A 20,118-nucleotide genomic window follows, 5' to 3' on the forward strand; every position below is an offset into this window, starting at 1 on the left:
CAGCGTCCTGCTCCCCCAGTCCTGCCCTCTGTCCCCGAAGCAGCACTCCTCTGTGCCAGGCGGGCACTGGGCTGGGAGCCGACCCTGCTCTCTCCAGCTGTGCTGGGGTGTTCTCAGGGTCACTGGGGTGATAAGGAAACTGAGGTTCCCAAGTGACAGCAGGAGGAGGTGGCTGAAAACCAGAGCCACTGCCTGGAGTGTCCTGGTGTCCTCACCCGGGTGGGAGTAGGTACCAGCCCTGGGCCAGGCAGTGCCTGGCGGCCTCCCAGGTGCTGCTGCCGGGCAGAGACACTCTGGGCTCCCTGGGACTCTTCCACCCGCTCACTGGTCCCTGCCTGAGACACACCCACCTCCTGTCACCTTCCCTGGGGGTGCTGGCCTGCCCAGACCTCTTCCTTTGAAGCACACGGCTCTGGGGGCGCCGGCCACACCCCACAGCTGCACTGTGCCCTTCCCAGCAGGTCTGTGTCCGCGTGGGCCCCCTCGCAGGGCCCAGGGGCAGGGGGCTTCCCAGAGGAGGGGCAGGTGCAGGTGGGGGAGCAGGTGTGGGGTCTGGCCTGGAAGGGGCCTGGTGCTCGGGTACCTGTGCCCACCCCCAGCCCGGAGAGGTAGCGGAGTGTCCCCAAGCCTGTGCTCACCTCCTGGCCCTGCGGGAAGTGATTCTCACGTCCTCTGGCCAGCGGGTCCCAGAAAGGCCAGCGTCCTCGCCTGGCACCTATTTTTAGATGCTGGGACAGGCGGCTTCCTGAGGCCAGGGGCCGTGTGAGTGGAGCTTCCCTTCCTCACCGAGGTGAGGATTCCTGCTCTTCCCTCCACACTTCCTTCCCGCCTGGGCCCCATCGCTAGGGCAGCTGCTGCTTCCGGGGAAGGTGGGGGCGGAGTGAGGGGTTGGCCTGCAGGGACCCAGCTCCCCTCCCCCACAGCATCGGTACCTACACCCCCGGTGCTGGAGCATCCCATCCTGAAAGCATCCTGGCCGGGACTCTTCCCTCTGGCTTGTCCCAGCGTCCCTGAGGGGACTTCCTCCCTCCTTCCCGTGTCCGGCCCTCCCTGTCCTCCCAGGGAAGGGCCCCCAGTCCCCCAGCACCTCACACTGGCCGAGCCAAGTGGGCACTTTCTGTGCATTTCCCAGCACGAACCCACACCCCCCAGGTGGCAGTGGGGAGGCGCAGGGCCTGCAGCCCCCCAGGCCCGCAGTGCGCCCCCTGCCTGGCAGCCCCTCTCTCCAAGAGCATCGAGGCTGGGTCTGGCCTAGAGACTTGGGGGCACTCAGCTGCTGCTTGGGGGCAGGGGCGAGCCTACACGTGCCATCCTGGTTCCCCCGGATGTGTGGGCAGGACGCGGGGCGACCACTTGGCCTGGCTGGTGGGGGCGACCAGATCCCCGTCCCTCGCTGAGGCCGTGGGCATATGTGCTGGAGGGCAGTGCCCCTGGCCCCGCAGCACCTGGCTGTCCGGGCTCTGGGGGGACAGTGGCGGCTGGCACAGGAGGGGCTGTCCCAGGCCTGCCCGGGCAGCGCCCGCTCCCTCTGCTCCCTCATGGCGGCTTTTGGAATGTGCAGACAGGCTGGGCAGGAACCCTGCGTGCTTGGCAGCCGCTGGCCAGAGCTGCTCTGTTATTTATTAATTCTCAGGAGGGAGGAAGAAGCAAACAGAAACAGAAACAGAATCCTTGCGGAGTTACGCACACTCCTTTCTGTGCCTGCACCCTTGCGCGGGCCCTCTGGGAACCCCAGCGTGAGAACCGCCCGGCCCCCACGCCGCGTGGGGTGTCTCGGGAGGCAGGGGCAGTGGCGGTGCCACTTCTGACGGGTGGGCTGTTGGCAGGGACGTGTCTGTGGGGAGAGGGACTTTCGTTTATGAAACCCAACCGTGATGACAGTCGTCAGCGCCGTCGAGAGCTCCACGCTGCCGGGTCGCGCTGGGCACTCTGGGTATCGGCCTCTGTGTCTCTGTTTCCCCGTGTACACGCGAGGGTTCCGGAGGCACAGAGAGGCTGCAGTGGGCCTGAGGCCACCCAGGTCACGGGACCAGCCGCAGGCCCTCGGGCCACGCTTCTCGTCCGTGCTCCGGGCCTTCAGCCAACCCCGTCACTCCCTGTTTCCACTAGCGCTGGGCTCCCGCCTGTAGTTGACACGCGTGTCCCATAGTTACCCCGGTTCCTTGCTTTGCTTTCCTCGAACCGCAGTTCCGGGAACTGGACTTCAGCGTGTCTGACGGCACTTGCTGGCTGCAGAGAGCCCGGAGCGCCAGCTCCGCCTGGCAGAGCCCGATGGCAGCCTGGGCCATCTGGGGCCCGGAGCAAACGCTGGCCCTGAGGAGTCCGGTCGTCAGGGTTTGGGGGTGCGGGGGTTGTTCAGACAGCTTTATTTAATCGCACTTCACCACACTGTGTGATTGACACAGAGTAAATGCACATATTTAAAGTGTACAGCTCAGTAAGTTTTGACATATTTGTCCCCAGAGAAACCATCACCGCCATCAGCAGAGTGAACGTGGGGCCTAGGGACACTTCCACCCCCACAGCGGCCTAGGCCCCCCCGTGAGCCCCCCTCTCCAGCTGCCCCCGCCCCCCTTGGCCTGGAGGCTCCTCCTCACTGACGGCCCCTCGGGTGGGCTTCCCTGCCCTGCAGCTGGGCGGCGTCTTTGTCAGCCTCCACAGGGAGGGCCCGGGGGCAGCCTCCCCCCAGCCCCGGCGTTTGAGTGGAAAGCCCCTTCCCGCAGCAGAGCAAGACCTGGCGACGTGGCCCGAAGTCCACGGGCGGCAGGTTGGGTTAGTGGCTCGTGCACACGTTTGGGCTGGGACCCCGTGCCCATTACATGGGCACTCAGCACCTCGGGGCCAGGGCGGCTGCCCAGGAAGACAGGGTGGGCCCTGCGCAGCCAGGGAGGGCAGGGGCTGGGATTGGCACCCATGGAGTGGCTTTCGAGCTCAGCCCTGCTTTGCGGTGGGGACACTGAGGCACAGGAGGATGGCGGCCTGGCAGCGGCCCCACAGCTTCCGCAGCTGAGTCACAGCCGTAACCAGGTCTCTGCGACCACAGAGGGCGGAATGGGGCCAGGGCTCCCCCATCCACCTGCCCCCCTCCGACCTGGAACGTCTCACACAACGATCTCTGGAACACAGATTCAAAACAAAATAAGCGATGTTTTCAGAGCCGCTGGAGGAAGCCAGGGTTACCACAGCAACTCTCAGCCTGCCACCTCCTCCTCCCGCTCTGGGGCCACCGCCGGCCGCCCTCCACCCCCATGGGAGCGATAGGCACAGAGGAGCCCCGAGCTGTCTGCCCTGCCAGGACCCCAAGGCCTTGTCATGTGAGGGGCACACTAGGAGTCCCAGCTGCCAGGTCGTTTCCGCCATGGGCCCCGACGGCTGTCACGCGCACTCCACGGCCCAGCGGGGAAGAGCGGGGCCCTTCCCTCCCCCAACCAAAGTTTGAAAACTGAGTTGAAACTCCCCTAGGAGCAGGGGTGCGGCCTACCAGGAAGGGGCTGAGAAACCACAGTGTGGGCCCCTGCGACAGGGGTGCCCAGAGAGGGTGGCCTGGTGGTCCTGCAGGGGTGCCACCCACAGTCCCTTTGAGGGTGCCACCCGCAGCTGCTGGCGCCAGCAGACCTCACTGGCCTTGCGTTAGGCCAGGCCCCATTCCGAAGGCCCGGGGTGGGGGTGTGGGGGGCAGGAGTCGGAGGGGGTGGGCAGGGGTGCGGAGCCCACACCTCCTCCTCCACGCGCTCTCGCTGGGGCCAGCCTGCGCAGGGAGTCCCCAGGGCCCTTCTGGGCTTTCCTTGGGGGTTGGCTGCGCTGCTGGGGCCTGAACTTCACACTGCTCTGCTGAGCACACCCCTCCCCCGCCGGGCCCCTGGGGCGGGAGCGGGGCTGCCAGGTGGTGTTCTCTGGCCCAGGTCTCAGTTTCCCTTCTGCATCTGACCAGTGGCCCCTGGTCTGTTGTGGGCTCAGCGTCCAGAAGCAGCCAGTGCTGGCGTGACGAAGCCTCAGGGGCTGGCCCTGCCTATACAGGGGATAGGACCTGCCTGGCGCCCGGCTGGCTGCAGAGCCAGGCGTTCCCACGCAGGCCGTGGGAGCAGCCGCCGCCTCTGGCCGGTGGGGGATCGTGTACCCCCACTGCCCCCGGAGCTCACGAGCTGGCGCCTCTCACCTGGCTGGTTTGGTTCCAGATCCCCATGCTTCCTCCTCCAGGAAACCCCGCAGGCCTGGCCCTGGGTGCGGGTGGCACAGAGGGGGAAGGCAGAGCCTGTCATGGGTGCGGGCAGTGGTCTCCTGCTGTGGGACCCGAGACTCCTGTGTGCTCACCTCCTGTGCCCGCACCTCTGCGCACCCTTCCCTGGTGGCCCCAGCCAGGACCAGGTTTAGGTGATTCTCATGATGTTCTCCTGGGAGACGGGGTAAAGCCTGGTCCTCCATACCGCCTGGGGACCTGGAACTGACCGGCTGTCCTTGTCCTTGGAACTCAGTGTCCCCAGGCTGCAGGAGGAGTGTGGGGCAGAGCTCTACACCTGGGGCGGGAAGAAACCCCAGAAAGGATCTGAAGGCCCCCCACCTGACCAGGGAGGAGCGTCTGTGGGCAGCGGCCGAGGGGCACCTGGGGTGGGGAAGGATGGGGCAGGCAGGACTCGGGGTCCCTGGTCATGCACGGGGGCCACGTGTCTGAGAGGTGCCCTGCGTGTGCTAGTCCGGGGCATTGGAGGATGAGGCCGTGCCCCCCGGGAGGGAGGGGCCGAGCCCGGCCTGGTCTGATGCCCAGGATGGCCGATCCTCACAGCAGACCCCACCTGGCAAAGCTGGGCGTGTGTGCGCAGGGCCCCGCGTGCCAGGCTCTCTACGCCCCTTCTTCGCACCTGTCGTGAAGGCCACAGCGCCACTTCCTTGCTAGAGCGTCTCTTCCCAGCGCAGGCCTCGGCTGCCACCACCCACAGGGGCCAGCGGCACCACGTCCCCACCCCTGTCCTGGCAGCAGAGGCTCGGGCCTCCACCACCCCGGGGTTCTCAGTGTCCCCAGGACAGTCCCCAAATAAGCCCAGGACTGTTGGGGCGGAACCACCCCCTGGGGGAGGGCCCGGTGTTCCCTGGGGTGCTCAGGTCTGGTGGGTGTGGCCTCTGGCCAGATCTAGCAAATAAAAATACAGGAGTTCCGTTTATAATTCGGTGTTTTAAGGATATTTCCTCCCGTATCTGGGACACACTCACGCTAAGGAAGCATCTGGTCGTCTGTCTGAGACACAGATCTGACTGGTGAGCCGGCCCTTGTCCGGCCACCCTGCCCTGGAGCCGCACTCAGAGGTGCTGGTGGGGGGCTGGGTTCCAAGTGGATGGCGCCTCATCCCCAGGGCTCCCTGGGGCTTCTTGGACCCCAGACAGCAGGGCCGACGCCTGCCCCTCTGCAGCCAGCAGGCAGTTCCGCCGAGTAGGGGCGCCACTCAGGACGGTGGCACGGCGCGGTCACACTCGCCACAGTGCTCCGGGCTGCACGCAACTCGGTTCCTGCTCTTTTCCCAGCTGGCCGGAGGTGTGATCCTGGGCGTGGCCCTGTGGCTCCGCCATGACCCGCAGACCACCAACCTCCTCTACCTGGAGCTGGGAGACAGGCCGGCGCCCAACACCTTCTACGTAGGTGAGTGTTCACCTGGGGCAGGGACTGATCGTGAGCTCAGGGCGCCCCCAACAGGTGACACGCGATCAGGGAGGGCTTCCAGGAGGAGGCAGCGGGTGGAACAAGGAATGACAGAGGCAGTGGGGTGTGGCACATGCTGGGCAGGGAGGCAGCCGGCCAGAAAGGGCTCTTTGGGCGGGAGGGGTGAGCGGGACTCGGGCCTGTGCTATGTCGGGACCCCACCAGACACCTCTGGGCTGAGCCAGGGCAGGAGGGCGCAGCTGGCAAGGCGGGGGGAGCTGTGTCAAGACCTTGCTTATTTTAACCTGTGGTATTTCGGGGGAGGCTCCCTGGGGAGGGGTGGGGCTGGGGGCCTGGGCTGCCCCAGAGCAGCTGAGGCAGCTGGAGCCTGGAGCAGGGAGGGATGGAGGCCGAGGCTGGGGAGGCTGGCGTGACTCAGCCGCCCGGCAGGCGGCCGCACCTTGCTGCCTTATTAGGCTGAGAGTGGGGGGCCTGGGCTGCCTGTCCCGCCCCAGGAGCAGGGGTGGCGGAGGAGGAGGAGGAGGACTGTCCCGGGCAGAGCAGCACCCCTCCTCCCGATGCCCCTGGCAGGGAAGGCAGGGCCTGGCCCTGGCAGCTCTCTGGGAGTCTTTGTTGAGATGTTTCTGTCCTTTAAAGGAGGGGCCTCTGGGATGTCCCACTGTCCCCACAGGCTGAGGGGTGGGCGGCAGGGCGGGCAGCATGTGTATCCCAGGCCTGGTGGAGTCCTGCTTGGCCTGGCTGCTGACCAGGGCCCCAGGAGGCCGCTCAGTGCCCCTCCCAGACACCGTGGTCACATGGCTGCCCACTTCCCCCTCCCCTACCCTTTAGGCCCACCAATCTGGCCTTGTCCTCCCTAGAGACCGGAGCCTGCGGCTGGCAGTGGGTCCTGGGCCCAGTTCATCCTGGGGACGGTCCCGTGACCGTCTCTCGGGGCAGGGGTGCCCTCGCAGGTTTGCGTGTCGGGAGGAGGAAGGGAAGCCTGCCCACCCCAGGGCGCACATGGAGACCCTTGCCCCCTGCGCACGGGGGCTGGGTGTCCTTAGAAGCTTTGCCCACGTGTCGGAGGACGTGGGTGTCAGAGGGCCCGGCCAGTATCCTCTGAACCCTTGAGGGCTGTTTCTCCCCTGGGAGGCCCCTCCTCCTCAGATAATTGGGGTGCTTGGTCCAAATTGGGGGTGCCCTCTCAGCAAGCCTGGGCCTTGTTCTCCAGGGCCACCAGAGGTGCTGAGGCAGTTTCCGTGGCATGTTCCTCGCCCTCCTGTCCGGGGGGCAGCGGCAGCCTCTGCCCACCAAGCTCCCAAGAGTCCTCTCCCCAGGACCTGGGCTCCATGGGTGCGGCTTTGACAGTGGTGGAGTTAGGCAGCCCTGGGGCAGGCGTTTTTGGAAGGGGTCGTTCTCCTTGTCCTGCAGTGGCTGAACCTCATGGCTGGCTTCTGCTCACAGGTCAGTGCCTGGCCTGGTGTGGCCAGAGAGGAGCTGCAGGGTCACCTAGCTTCAGGCGGGGGCCGCTTGGGGCGAGGGCAGGGGACACGGCTGCGCCAGGCCCCAGCAGGGCAGCGGTGCTGCGGGAGAGGGGCTCGCCGGCTGGCTCCCGTGCACCAGGGCAGGGCTGGTGCTGGAAGCAGGTGTGTGACCGTGTGGCACCCACCATGGGCCACAACAGGCCTCTAGCCCCGGGGCCGCCCACCCACCTGTCCTAGGTTATGGCTTCCCTGGTGCCAGGGAAACTGCCCTCAGGGGAGCCACCTGGCAGGGTTGTCACTGGACGGCAGGGCTGCTACCGCCAGGCGTGGGCTCTGCCATGTCCCCAGCGGGTGGGGGCTGCTCCGACCCCCTCTGGCCACCAAGTTCCTGCCCATCCCGGAGTCGGCCTCGCGGAGCTGCTGGCCGTCCCAGTGTAGGCTGGCGAGAGCAGATGCGGCCTCCACAAAGGCTCTTTGTCCAGGGTCAGGAGGGGGCGGGTTTGCTGGGCTCCCTCAGACCCCCGCCCCTGAAATGCTGCGGGCTCGGCAGGGCAGGCGGTGGGCTTTAGTCGGGAGCCTGGGGTTGGGGCCTAGAGGGGCTGCTGGGCTCCCCCACCCTGCTGGCGCTGACCTAGGGCCACAGGGAAGGGAGTCCAGGGGGCCCCGCTGCACCTCGGGGATGGGGGTGTCAGGGCCTGAGGAGAGGCAGACCCTGCCCAGGACACCGTGCTCACAGCCAGTGGGAGGCCGAGCCCCAGATCTGGGCGTGCTCTGAGCTGGCAAATGGCCCTGGCCCCAGGCGCCTTCTCCCCGAGGCTGACCAGGCAGGGGACAAGCAGCCTGGCGGTGCGGAGGAGGCTCCGCTGCCTTCAGCGTTGCCGTGGCAGCTGGGGGAGGCGCCCAGCTTGCTGAGGGACCGGGGCGTGGATGGGCCCAGGACAGACACTGCCAGGGTTTCCCGAGGGCAGCCGTGGCACTGCGCTGGGCCTGCGTGCACCCGCCCTTGGGTGGCCCTTTCTGCCTCCCCAGGGACGTCCTGCCCAGCCCCTCGGTGTGGGGCAGTCAGGCAGGCTGCCCTGGCTGCCACCCCTCCAGCAGGGCTCGGCACTCGGGGGCGGGGGCCTCAGGAGCCCATCTGACCCCCAGTCATACAGAGCAGCCAGTTCAGACGCCGCTTCCCCAGGACCTGGCGCGACTGAAGGGGCGGCCATGCGGGGGGACGGGGAGGCCAGCAAGGCCCCAGCTCCCCTGCACACGCCTGCGCTGGGGGTGGGCGTCCATCCAGAGCCAGGGCCGCCCCTCACCCCCGGGCCAGCAGCTGGGCTGGCCACGCAGCTTCTGATGCATCAGCCCCCACGCTGAGCCGGGTGGCGGGTCTCAGCCCCCCACACCCGGAGGCTTCTGGGAGCGGATGCGGGTCGTGTGCGGCGGGACACGGCGTGGGACACGGTCTGTGTAAAGCGCCAATAGCGGCGTTCCCCGAGTGCTCCCGTGGTGCCGTTCACTTCCCACTTTGGTGTCGATGCTGTCCTTCCCGTCGTAGAAGAGGAAACTGAGGCAGAGTGGCGTGCACGTGCCAGCCCGAGCCAGGCTGGGCTGCGGGGCCCCTTGCTCCACAGCGTCGCCGTGTATCTCGCCCACGCGGGCGTCGGCGCCTCAGAGCCTCCGGAGTCAGTGGCGGCGTCAGCTGGGGGAGGTCTGGGCCGCGGCTCACCGGCGCCCCCTCTCCCCCAAAGGCATCTACATCCTCATCGCCGTGGGCGCTGTGATGATGTTTGTCGGCTTCCTGGGCTGCTACGGGGCCATCCAGGAGTCCCAGTGCCTGCTGGGGACGGTAAGGCGGGGCCGGCGGGAGCCGCGTCCAGCGCCGAGGAGGGGCGGGCGGCAGAGCCAGCGTGAGGGGCAGGACCAGGAGTTCCGGGGGAGGCTGCCGGGTTCCCCCCATCGGGCAGGGACGTGGAGCTGGGCGCCTCCCGTCGGGCCGGCCTGGACCAGGGCCCACGGAGTGGCCTCGGCACCTTCCTACGAGTCCAACTCCTGGTTTTCCCCTTCGGTTTGTAAATTAACTCCCACTGTGGTTGATCTCCCTCATGTTGTTCCAAACTGGCCTTTTCTCTTTCTTTTTTGAAGAAAGCCATGAACGTAACAGGGAGCATCTCAGCTCCAAGCCGGCCTTGGGTGTCCTGGGCATGCCACCCGCTGATGGGAGCTCAGGCCTGGCCCTGCCACCCAGGGCCTGGCCAGTCTAGGAAGGGGGAGCCTGTGCCAATGTCACCAGTGGGAGAAACTGAGGCACCCCCATGGGGAGCAGGAGAAAGGGTGGGGAGGCCAGCCCCAAGCTGCCCACCCTGGCCAGGGCCTGCCGCAGCCTGACCCTGTTCTCCACCCCCCGACCCCACCCTCTGTGCTCTACCCGTGTGGCCCCCAGTTCTTCACCTGCCTGGTGATCCTCTTTGCCTGTGAGGTGGCCGCCGGCATCTGGGGCTTTGTCAACAAGGACCAGGTGAGCCTGGGCCCACCACGGGCCCGGAGGGGAGGGAGGGCCCCCTCATGTTGCAGGGGATGGGTTGGTCTCACCCATGGTTTGTGGGGTGCTCTCTGAGCTCTTCCTGGGCTCACCTGGCAGGAAGGTCTCGGGCTTCGGGCAGGAGGGGCATGAGGGCCACCTCGCAGCCCTCCGGGGTTTGTCCTGGAGGTGTACCTTCCCGGGGAAGGGCACGTCTACCCAGCATGCGACCGTGCTCCCCCCACCCCCAGATCGCCAAGGACGTGAAGCAGTTCTACGACCAGGCCCTGCAGCAGGCCGTGGTGGACGATGACGCCAACAACGCCAAGGCCGTAGTGAAGACCTTCCACGAGACGGTGCGGCCGGGCAGGGGTGGGCAGGGCACAGGGCGGGGGTGTTCCCCTCCCGGGGCGAGTCCTGCCTCAGCCCGGACCTGGAGCAGGCGGTGCCCGTGGACTCCGGGCACTCGGGGCCCCGCTGGTCCCTGGGTGGGAGCCCCGTGGGCCAGGCTGGCCGAGTACGCAGGGGCCCGAGCCCGGCAGAGGGCTGGCCCAGACGCGCTTGCCGTGGGGTGCGATGCGTCTCCCTGGCTGTCTCCCCTCGGGTCCCCCGGAGCTCTGGGCTGCTGTCCCCTGCGCGTGCCCACGGCTGACGGCGGCGCCCTCGGTCCCTGCAGCTCGACTGCTGCGGCTCCAGCACGCTGTCCAAGCTGACCACCTCGGTGCTGAAGAACAACTTGTGTCCCTCGGGCAACAACGTCATCGGCAACTTGTTTAAGGTGCGCGCAAGGCCTCCCTGGGGTGGGCCCTGGGCGGCGGGCGGGCCCTGGCAGGGAAGCAGCCGCGCTAGGCAGTGACCTGCGTCCGGGCTTTGCCTGGAGGGCCGCGGGGAGGCCCAGTCCGGCCCAGGAGGAGGCGGGCGCCCTGTGCCGCACGTTCAGATGAAGAATTGGGGCTGGCAGGGGAGTGCTCCCAGGTCGCACAGTGACTTGTGCACCAGTGGGCGCGGAGGCCCCCGACCACCCGGGTTAGCGCCCTGGAGGCCACAGTACCCTGCGGAAATCGCCCACCAAGGCCTCCGTGCACATCGTCTGGGCAGCGCACACCAGTGGCACTTCAGGGCACTGGAGACGCTAGTGATCGTGACCTCTAAGTGGAAAAGGGCACAGGCAGCGTGTGCCGGGTGTTTTGTGTTGTTTAAAATGCGTAAAAGATAAAAACCTGGCAGAGGCCCGGCTGCCGCGCCCGCCTCTTCTGAGGTGGGCAGGTTGTTGTGGCCGCGGGTCCCCTCCGCGCTCCTTGTGCGACGACCACGGATTGCCGCGTGACCAGAGGGGGCCGGGAGCTGAGGCTCGGCCCCTGACCGCCTGATGGCCACCCCTGCAGGAGGACTGCCACCAGAAGATCGACGAGCTCTTCTCCGGGAAGCTGTACCTCATCGGCATCGCGGCCATCGTGGTCGCCGTGATCATGGTGAGCCGAGGGCAGGGCAGGTGGGGCCTGGGCTCCGTGGGGCTGCCCCGCCCACGGGGCCTGGTGCTGACTGTGCCCGCCGCCACCTTCCCGCAGATCTTCGAGATGATCCTGAGCATGGTGCTGTGCTGCGGCATCCGGAACAGCTCCGTGTACTGAGGCCCCTGTAGCTTCAGTTGCGGGGGACCCTGCAGTGCCCCCCGAGTGACCCGGACACTTCTGAGGGGCCGTCACCACCTGTGTATATAACTTTCCGGTATTACTCTGCTACACGTAGCCTTTTTACATTTGAGGTTTTGTTTTTGTTCTGAACTTTCCTATTACCTTTCCAGGGCTGACGTCACATGTAGGTGGCGTGTGTGTGAGTGGAGACGGGCCCAGGCCTTGGGGACTGCAGGGCAGGAGTCCCTGTGCTTCTGGGACCCTTTGGGGAGCTCTGCCTGCTCAGCCAGGCCTCTCCCGGGGCCACTAGCCCAGAGGCTCAGCTTGGTGGAGCTCGGGCTGTGTCCACCCACCCTGCCCGTCCATCCTGTGGGCTGCACGGCTCATGCCTTTTTATTCCTTGTTCTCTCCTGCCCCAGTTCGAGAGCCGGGTCTATGAGCACTCTTATGCCTTCAATGCACCTATCCTTTCTAACATGTGACTTTCAACTGTAATTACATCTTGAAACAGTCATTTAATAAAGAAGGAAAAATCAGGCATGCTAACAGGACTGTCCAGCCCCTTCCTGTGCCACCATCTGAGACCCAGCGGGCAGCTGGAGGGGCACAGGAGCCCGTTGTGGGTGGGACTTGCCTCTGTGGACTGTGCCAGGTCCAGGGTAAGCCATCCTGAGGGGGGCTGCCAGCTGGGCGTGGGGGGATCCCATGTGGTTCATGCCCCTTTTGGGGCCCCGTGTTGCCTGCAGAAGCTTCCACCTCCCTCCCACTTCAGTCCTTGGGCACACACTGCCCAGAGGTGAGCAGGAGAGGCCAGGCAGCCAGAGGATGCAGGACAGGGTGGGCTTGGAATAGGAGGCGAGGGGAAGCTGCGAGACTCCCCTTCCTCCTGAGGCACAGCACAGTAACAGATGGACACACTGCCCCTCCTGGACATTTGAGGGTCCCTTCCCTGCCTGTCTCTAGATGCCTGTAAACATGCCACTGAGGTCCTGGGTGGCTCAGGGCCTAAGCTGCCTCTCAGAGAAGTTGGAGGGGAAGATCTCAGCCACCTGGGGAACCCACCCAGCCCACCAAGCCAGACCAAGGCTCTAAGGCTAAGCAGCCTCCTACGCTCACCCCTTCCTTTTCCCTGAGCACTTACAGCCACTGGGCTCTGGACTGTCCTGTCTGCTGCCCCCTGGGGTGGAGCTCGCTCTGGCTCAGCTGTTGCCCCTAACCAGGGGGTGCTAGCAGGTTTTATGACCCCTAGAGGAAATGAAGGCCTGGGATTCATGTTAAGGGCTCCCAGCCAGCCTCCTTGCAGGCAGAGTTTGGAAACTAACCCCAGCCCTGCACTGGGGGGCTACAGGGTCTCTGCAGGCCCTCCCCTGGTGCTCCCTACCTCCTCCCATGCCTGGGTTGGTTGGGAGAACAGGATGGTCCAAAGAGTCCCCTCCGCCCTACTTTGACCTGTGTTGCAAGGCCCCAGGGACACCCTGGCCAAGGCTGTTGCCTGATCTTCCACATAGCCACCTGCAAGCTGCAATGTGACTTTAAAGGCTTAAGCACTTAGCGTCCACTGGACTGTGTATTCCTGGTTGGGGCCGTGGGGAGGGAGAAGCAGTCTTAGGAATAAAGTATTCCCCAGGTGCACAGCTGAGTGGGGTCCCTCCTTCCCCTCTTTATATCTCTAGTCTGGGCAAGAACCACTCCTTGAATCCTCGTTTCCTGGTGGATGCCAGGACAGCAGGGCCTGGGGGTGGGAGAGTTCTCTCTTTGGTCCTCACAGTGATGACGGGTCTAGCAGCCAAGGGGAACTCGGGTGCCTTGAGTTTGTGGGGCATGAACTACCCCCAACAGAGCAGGAAAAAGATGCTGCCCACCTAGGGCCTCGTGGCCAAGGGAGAACCTGGGACCTCGTCCTCCGTGGCTGCCGCCCACCCAGCCCTGGCTGACTCGGGAGGTTGAGGAGTCCTCACTGTCCTCCCCCGCCGCGGCTGGCTGGTGGCCTCTCCGCCCTGCCCGGCACTCCCCATGCCTCTCTGGGCCAGGCCGCCGGGGGTCCTGGGTGGACCAGTGATCTGGACAGTGTCAGAGCAGAGCCTGGCCCTGGCTTCCCTGTAGTGACCTCGGGGGAACGTCATCTGTACCTCCCGAAGCCCAGAGCAGGGCCTCTGAGCTGAGGGCCCAGGAGTGAGCAGCTGGACGGGCAATGTCTCCGAGGGCAACGCCCCGGGAGGAAAAAGGCAGAGCGGTCAGGGCCCGGCAAGTCCCTCGGGGAGAAGCGTAGGCCCGGCTGGCGGACAAGGGGGCCGCCCCGCGCACTCCGCGTCCTTGTCTCGGGCTGGGGTCGGCTCGGCCTCTGGCCTACGTGGGACCACGGGTGCCGGGGGACTGCGGGCAACGACGGGCTGCGTCGCCCCTGAGGGGTCTCCGGCCACCCTGTTTCCGGGCACTGAGGGGACACACTGCGACGACGGCAGCCGCTTCCGGCCATAACCGGAAATGCCCGGGAAAGGCCTCCTGCCCTCCGTGCGCGATGACGCACTTCCTGCCTGCGGCGGCCGCAGTTTTCGCGGCTTCCGGCAGGCGGCGCTGGGGCCCCGGGACGGCGCCGCTGCCCGTTAGTCGCGCGGGAGCCGCAGCCCCGCCCCGCCTCTTCCTGCCCGCGCTCTGAGGGCGCCGCCGCTTCCGGGGCGGGCCGCGCGCATGCGCCGTGGCCCGTGGGACGTACGGCTCCTCGCGCGGGAGGGGGCAGTGCCGAACGTGCTGTGGCGGCAGGTGCGTGGGGGTGGGCGGTGCCGCGGGCCCCGGGAGGTCACCCGTCCCGGTCCCGGCCCCGGCCCGCTGGCTCCGGCGGGAGGAAGACTCGGCCCCGCCTCCCAGCGCGGCCGGACCTGCGCCCCCGAAGCCGTCCGAGCGCGGCCTGGCGGTGGCGTGACCTGAGCGGTTGCCCGCGCCGGCTCACAGCGGGAGCGTGCGGCGGCCCTTGGCTGAGTCGCGCCGGCAGGAATTGAGATCTTGCCGGTGTCCGACCTAGTGGGGCGCAGGGTGCCGGCCGCATCCTTGCTCGTGGCTCACCTGGCAGGGAAGCCCGGAGGGGCGGAGCTGGGGGACCGGTGGCTGAGGACAGCGGCCCGGCCGTCCTGGGATCCTGGAAGCAAGCTCGGGGCACCGGTGTCACTCGACACTCGGTGGGGGCCCGCGGCAGCGCTCCTCTTCACGGCCGGAAAAGGCCAGGGGTGTGTTGAGTGTCACAGGAAAAAGGACTGTGCCCCAGGAGCTGTGGGGGCTTGCCTCTGCCCGGCAGGGCCGCTCCAGGTGACCGTGGGCAGCCCACCTGCATGAGAGCTTGACCCTCAGATGCCAAGGACTTGGCTGCGGATCTCTGGAGCTCCCAGGGGTCTCCCCGCAAACAGGAGCCCACCTCCCCACCACGGACCAGGAGGGGCGGGTCTCTGTGGAGCACTCTGCACACCGTGCCTAGTGAGCAGCTTGTAAGTGACGGTAGAGTAGCACGGAGACGGTTCTGGGCCCTGGGTGCGGGCTCTGGCTGCCGTTTAATCGCTCGGAGCCTACCTGGGAGGATTGTCGTGGTAAATGAGGTAACAAGTCAAAAGTCACTGCCCTTGTTTGTAGCCTGTGTTGGGGGCTCCATAAACCCATGCTTGGGTCACTTGGGTCCTGGTGCCTCTTTCACATGTTCATGCTCTGGTCTGATGGCTGGTTCTCCCCCTCCCCCCAGCCGTCACCCAGCTACAGTTGAACAGCCCAGCAGAGCCCTGCGTGGGGAACTCCTGGGACCCAGACAACCACGCCTTTGCCGCTGAGGACCTTCGTCAGGGCTCCGCCCACCCCGCTGTCCAGCCAGGACTCCAGCGTCCCCCACAGGCACCCACCCGGCAGATGGGGAAGTGAGAGGAGGGCTTTGCGAAGGTGAGGATGGGGCCCCAACCTTTTGCAGGACACGGTTCTTTCTGCTGATCCGCCTGCCCTTTCTCAGGGTGGTGGATCTGCAGGAGGAACTCTCCTCAGAAACAGACTTCTGTTTCGTTCTAGGTGTGGCGTGGCCCTGGGCACACATGGCTGAGGCAGGGACAGGAGAGCCATCCCCTGGCTCGGAGGGCAAGCAAGGGACAGCGTACGACACCCTGCCTTCTGACGCGGCCTCCCTCAGTGACTCGGACTCTGACCTCAGCTTGCCCGGTAGTGCTGAGGGGGAGGCGCTGTCCCCAGGGGGGCTGCCTGGGGAGGCCCAGGAGGATTCAGGCCCCGACGAGCCCTCCTTGCCTCCCGTGGCCACGGTGCAGCCGTTCCATCTGCGAGGCATGAGCTCCACTTTCTCCCAGCGGAGCCACGACATCTTTGACTGCCTGGAGGGGGCAGCCAGGCGGGCTCCAGCCTCTGTGGCCCACGCCAGCGTGAGCGACAACAGGAGCTTCCCGCAGCCCCTGGCACCCCCAAGCCAGCCTTCCGTGGAAGGTCTGGGCAGGGCCCCTCGGAGCCCTGCCCCCTCGAAGGTGCCCCCTGTCCCCGATTACGTGGCACACCCTGAGCGCTGGACCAGGTACAGCCTGGGGGACGTGGCTGAGGCCAGCGAGCAGGACAATCAGGCGGCTGCCCTGGCGTTCCTGGGCTCCCGGAGCCTCACCGTCCCCACTCACTTCGTGCCCTCCTTCAACCAGGACCCCTCCAGCTGCGGGGAGGGGAGAGTCGTCTTCACCAAACCGGCCCGAGGTGGCGAGGCCAGACCCGAGAGGAAGAGGGTCCTGAGGAAGGGCGGAGAGCCGGGCAGGGGCCGCAGCGTTGCTGGTGGGGAGGGCCCTGTGGAGCTGGCACACCTGGCCAGGCCCGGGAGCCCTGAGGCTGAGGAGTGGACCAGCCCCCTTGGGGGCCTGCAGGAAGTGGGCCCTCTGTCAGGGGCTGTCCACAGTGGGTCCGCGCCAGGCCCCCCACTGGTGGAGACTGTTGGTTTCCATGGCAGCAAGAAGCGGAGTAGAGACCATTTCCGGAGCAAGGGGTGCAGCCCCGAGGGCCCAAGTGCTGAGGTCTGAGAGCGCAGATGCTGGCTGCTGCGGTTGTCCTGCCCTCCCCGCCAGGCTGCTTGCAGGGCTGGCATCAGAGGGCCCCCAGGCCACTGCCAGCTGGCGTGGAAGGACCATCCCCTTGGGGAGGAAGCTGGGGGCAGTACCCCTGGCTGGGGCTCTGGGAACCCATCTCCACTGGAGCAGAGACTTGCTGGGGCCCATGGGGGTGTGGGCTGGGGACACTGGGAGCCCTTGCTGTCCCCGGGGGTACAATAAAGGTTTTAGGTCTTTCTCGGGTTTCGTGTCTGCTGGTCCAGCCCTCGGCAGCTGGGGGCCTGCTTTCCCCCACCTTGCCCAATCGCTGTTCCTCCAGGTGATCCTCCAACCCAGGGATGGGCTGCTTTGCCGGTGTTGGCTAACATCTCTGTTCCCCAGATTTCTTGCGGGGACTGATGGGACAGCAAGAGATAGACAGGCCTGTTTCCTCCAGGGGTAGCAGCTCACGACCATGGGTGTCTAGCCAGTGTCCTTAGTGGGTCTGGGTGGGTGCAGAATCTGCCCCCAGCCTGGTGCCAACCACAGGGTGGGGGCCAGAGGTCAAGTCTGGCCAGGAGAGCCTGGGTATGAGCAGATGGCCAGGGAGGGGCCTGGTAGGCAAGTCCCTGGTCCTGAGTGTTTGCTGGTGCTCGGTGACCTACACCTCAGCCGCCCGGGGTCTGGTTTGACCTGGGCCAGGTGCGGTGCAGTTTCCTATAGGCCCCATTGGAAACGAGGCAGCACCTGGCAGGGCTGTCCTGGGCTGTCGCCCAGGGTGGACACACCAGCACTCGCTATGCCAGCTATGGGGAAGGGGCGGGCATGGCAGGTGCAGACAGCCTCCAGAGCCAGTCCGCCGAGAGCCAGAGGATGGGTCTTAAAGGGCAGAAATTCAATCACTAGCGTTTCAAAACAAGATTTGTTTCTTATCAGGTAACACGAGTGGGGGTGGGGGTGGCCCCAGACAGCTCCTGGCCTGTGCAGAGGTGCCCGTCTCACTGGCCGGTGCTGGGGTGGGGGCTGGGGGCACGTTTCCTGCTGGCAGGGAGGCTGTTCCAGGACACTGCTGTGCTTCCCGGGGGTTCCTGGGAAGGTGTCAGGCTGGACAAGGAGAGGTTCCTTTTTGTGGGGGCAGGGCTGGCCTCTGGTGGAGCCGTGAGGGCCGCTGCCCACTTGGCTCCACAGGAGGTGGGCGAAGGTCAGCGTGTCCGCAAGGCCCAGGATGACGAGCCGAGGAGAAGCGGGCCCAGCACGCAACAGGCCAAGCAGCTCAGGTGTCCGAGGGTGGCTGGCCAGGCTGCGGGTGCTCCCTGCCGCCAGGGTCCCCTCTGTGGTCAGCAGCGGCCTGCCGGCTCCCGTTGCCACAGTTCCGAGAGCCTGGTAAGAAGGAAGGCCGCTCAGAGACGAGGGCCAGGGCATGGTGGCCCTCAGAGTGGGGACAGCTGGGCAGCCTAGAGCATGCCAGTCCTCCTCTGAGCCCTGGGGCTAGGGCTGTGCCTTGCTAGGGCCACGGGGGTCCTGCCTGCTGAGGGGGTGGCCCCGAAGGGCCAGCGCAGGCGGAGCCTCTGGAGTCTGGGTGAACCAGGCCCCTGTGCCCTGGCCGAGGCCCGGGCTCCATCAGAGAGCACCTGCACTGCCCTCGGACAGGACCAGCCAAGGCCGTCAGAGAGGGGAGGGCACAGGGCGTGAGGCACGATCAGCTGCCCATGGGGTGTGTCGCCTGTGCCACCCTCACCCCACACTCCCCAGACGGGCTTACTCCAGGGGACGCTGCCCTGCGCCAGCGTGTCAGCCACGGAGGACAGGAGCATCGTGCAGTAGTTGACCTGGAAGAGGGCGAAGTGTCCAGGGAAACCCCAGGGCAAGCCCCAGGGCTCCCAGTACAGCAGGGGACAGGCACCCTCCACCCGCCCCATCCCTGCCGAGGCCTGCTGCCCTGTGACCCTCCCTCTGGGGGCTGCGGCTGGCAGGAAGGGGCAGGCGAGGTTCTGACGTGCTGTGTGCAGGGTGGGCAGTGACGGGACTGGGACGTGAGACCCTCTGGGGTGGGCTGCGGTCTCATGTGACTTGGGCTGGGGACAGGCCCAGGTGCCACCTGGCCCTCCACCCCAGGGCCCGCCCACAGGGGCGCCCACTACCGCCAGGGCCCTGGCATGGCTCTTCAGCTTGCGTCTGGGCAGGGGGCTGTGGCCTCCCTGGAAGGGGAGAGGAGCTCGTGGCCTGGCCGTCACTTGCCTGCGATTCCAGAGACTTGATCCGCTTGTCTTGCTCTCTCAGCCCCCCGAGGTACTTGGCAACGACGTCCACCCTGTGACAGGCAGAAGTCAGGCTGCTGCCCGCCACGTGGCGCTGCGCATGCGGGAGCCTCCCCGTCGCCCCCGCCCTGTCTCCCCAGGGTGCACAATCTGGTGGCACCCAGGACTCCTCAGGGCACGGCCCGGTCTGTAGTACGGAGCGCTTCTGCGCCCTCCCTGCCGGGGTCGCACCGTCCAGCGGGGGGAGGGGGGGGGCACAGGGCAGGATGGTCCCCACCCCAGGCAGGACAGGGCCCCCGAGGCGAGGGCGGGGGATGGACCACTGGGGGCCGAAGAGAAGGGAGGAGGGGGCCAGTGTCACTTCCAAGACCCACAGCAGGCCGGACACCGGGTAGTGCCCACAGTCCCCAACTACAGGGCAGACAAGCCCTCAGAGAGCCCCGCCCCTCAGCCTCGGTTCCCCAGCTCAGATGCTGTTGCTGGCACCAGAGGACGCCCCTCCAGCGATAAGGGCAGAGGTCCCAGGTCCCCTGGGGATCAGGCTCTCCTGCCACCTCCACAGCGCCCGACACACCAAGGTTGGCGCCGGCACCAGGGCGTGTGTCTGGTCCCTCTGGCCCAGGGCAGGGGCCGCCTCTGCGTTTCTGGGCAGCCCCGTGGGCAGAGGCGCGTCCCCCGGTGTCACCTGCCACACCCCTCGCCCGCACCTGTGGGCCGTTTTCCGCAGCACCTCCCCCTCACTGTCGCGCCGCCTCTTCTCCACCCTGCTCAGGAAGTTTTCCTTCTGAACCGTTTCCCAGGTGACGACCTGCTGGTCCAGGGGGTCTGGCAGGTCTCGCTCTGGAAAGGCCAGGGCAGCAGCAAGCTTTGCCGGCGCCACCTGGGCCTCAGTGGCAGAGCCAGACCTGGCCTTGGGGCGGGGCAAGGACAGGTCCCGCACAGGGACATGCAGGCGGCGGGGAGCCTCTCCGCTGCCCGGGGCTGGGCCCCCGGGGCTTGGGTCAGCCTGGAAGGAGCCCAGCCCAGGACGCCGGGGCCCAGGAGGAGCCCAGGCCTCTCCTGACCTGGCTGCACCCCAGGATGGGCACAACCGGCCGCCCGCCTCACCCAGGTGCTCCCGCTTGTGCTCCGTCTTCCTGATGGCCCTGCTCAGGGCCAGGCTCAGGTGGCTGAGCAGGATGAAGGGCGGGGCCAGGGCGGGGCGCTCGTGGTACTCCACGATCAGGTGGTAGCGCTGGAACTTCCAGAACATGTCCGCGTTGCCCTGCACCACCTGGAACGTGTAGCTGTGGGGACACGCGGCCAAGCCCCTCACCCACCCGGCCCCCCACCAGCCCCTCCTGCCCCTGAGTGCTGGGGGGCCCTTTCAGAAGCCAGGGCCCAGAACCCCCTTCTGTGATGGCCTCTGGGGTGAGTCTCAGGGCCCACTCATCCTGGTCTTCCGCTGTCCCCCTCCCCCCTCCCCCTACCCCCCTTGGCTCCACAGGAGGTGGGCGAAGGTCAGCGTGTCCGCAAGGCCCAGGATGACGAGCCGAGGAGAAGCGGGCCCAGCACGCAACAGGCCAAGC

At 66.8% G+C, this 20,118-nt stretch overlaps 3 protein-coding genes across 5 annotated transcripts in view; 2 read left to right on the plus strand and 1 right to left on the minus strand.

The window, feature by feature from the left end:
* Window positions 1-1,874: 1,874 nt before the first annotated feature.
* On the plus strand, window positions 1,875-11,799 carry CD81 (CD81 molecule). The gene is made up of 8 exons (XM_012651943.1): window positions 1,875-1,933; window positions 5,403-5,629; window positions 8,850-8,947; window positions 9,542-9,616; window positions 9,871-9,975; window positions 10,296-10,397; window positions 11,005-11,091; window positions 11,188-11,799. The coding sequence occupies exons 1-8, from the start codon at window positions 1,875-1,877 to the stop codon at window positions 11,248-11,250; spliced, it is 816 nt and encodes a 271-aa protein (XP_012507397.1). The 3' UTR covers window positions 11,251-11,799.
* A 2,205-nt stretch (window positions 11,800-14,004) lies between these two features.
* On the plus strand, window positions 14,005-16,545 carry TSSC4 (tumor suppressing subtransferable candidate 4). 2 transcript variants are annotated; one of them, XM_012652031.1, is made up of 3 exons: window positions 14,005-14,837; window positions 14,978-15,168; window positions 15,292-16,545. In XM_012652031.1, the coding sequence occupies exon 3, from the start codon at window positions 15,315-15,317 to the stop codon at window positions 16,284-16,286; it is 972 nt and encodes a 323-aa protein (XP_012507485.1). In that variant the 5' UTR covers window positions 14,005-14,837; window positions 14,978-15,168; window positions 15,292-15,314; the 3' UTR covers window positions 16,287-16,545. The 2 variants fall into 2 exon arrangements, with proteins under 2 accessions (XP_012507485.1, XP_012507484.1); XM_012652030.1 differs by having other exon boundaries at window positions 14,005-14,729.
* Window positions 16,546-17,530: 985 nt separating this feature from the next.
* Window positions 17,531-20,118, minus strand: part of TRPM5 (transient receptor potential cation channel, subfamily M, member 5) — a 16,063-nt gene continuing 13,475 nt past the window's right edge. The window contains exons 20-24 of one of the 2 annotated variants that reach the window (XM_012652032.1): window positions 19,658-19,836; window positions 19,258-19,390; window positions 18,531-18,624; window positions 18,055-18,121; window positions 17,531-17,672 (exon numbers count right to left, since the gene is read on the minus strand). In XM_012652032.1, the coding sequence (XP_012507486.1) occupies window positions 17,566-17,672; window positions 18,055-18,121; window positions 18,531-18,624; window positions 19,258-19,390; window positions 19,658-19,836 (580 nt within the window). In that variant the 3' untranslated portion in view covers window positions 17,531-17,565. The remainder of the gene's footprint in view (window positions 17,673-18,054; window positions 18,122-18,530; window positions 18,625-19,257; window positions 19,391-19,657; window positions 19,837-20,118) is intronic. The other variant, XM_012652034.1, reaches the window with a different exon arrangement.

Source organism: Propithecus coquereli, unplaced genomic scaffold, assembly GCF_000956105.1.
Source record: "Propithecus coquereli isolate 6110/MARCELLA unplaced genomic scaffold, Pcoq_1.0 Scaffold377, whole genome shotgun sequence".
Lineage (NCBI taxonomy): Eukaryota > Metazoa > Chordata > Mammalia > Primates > Indriidae > Propithecus > Propithecus coquereli.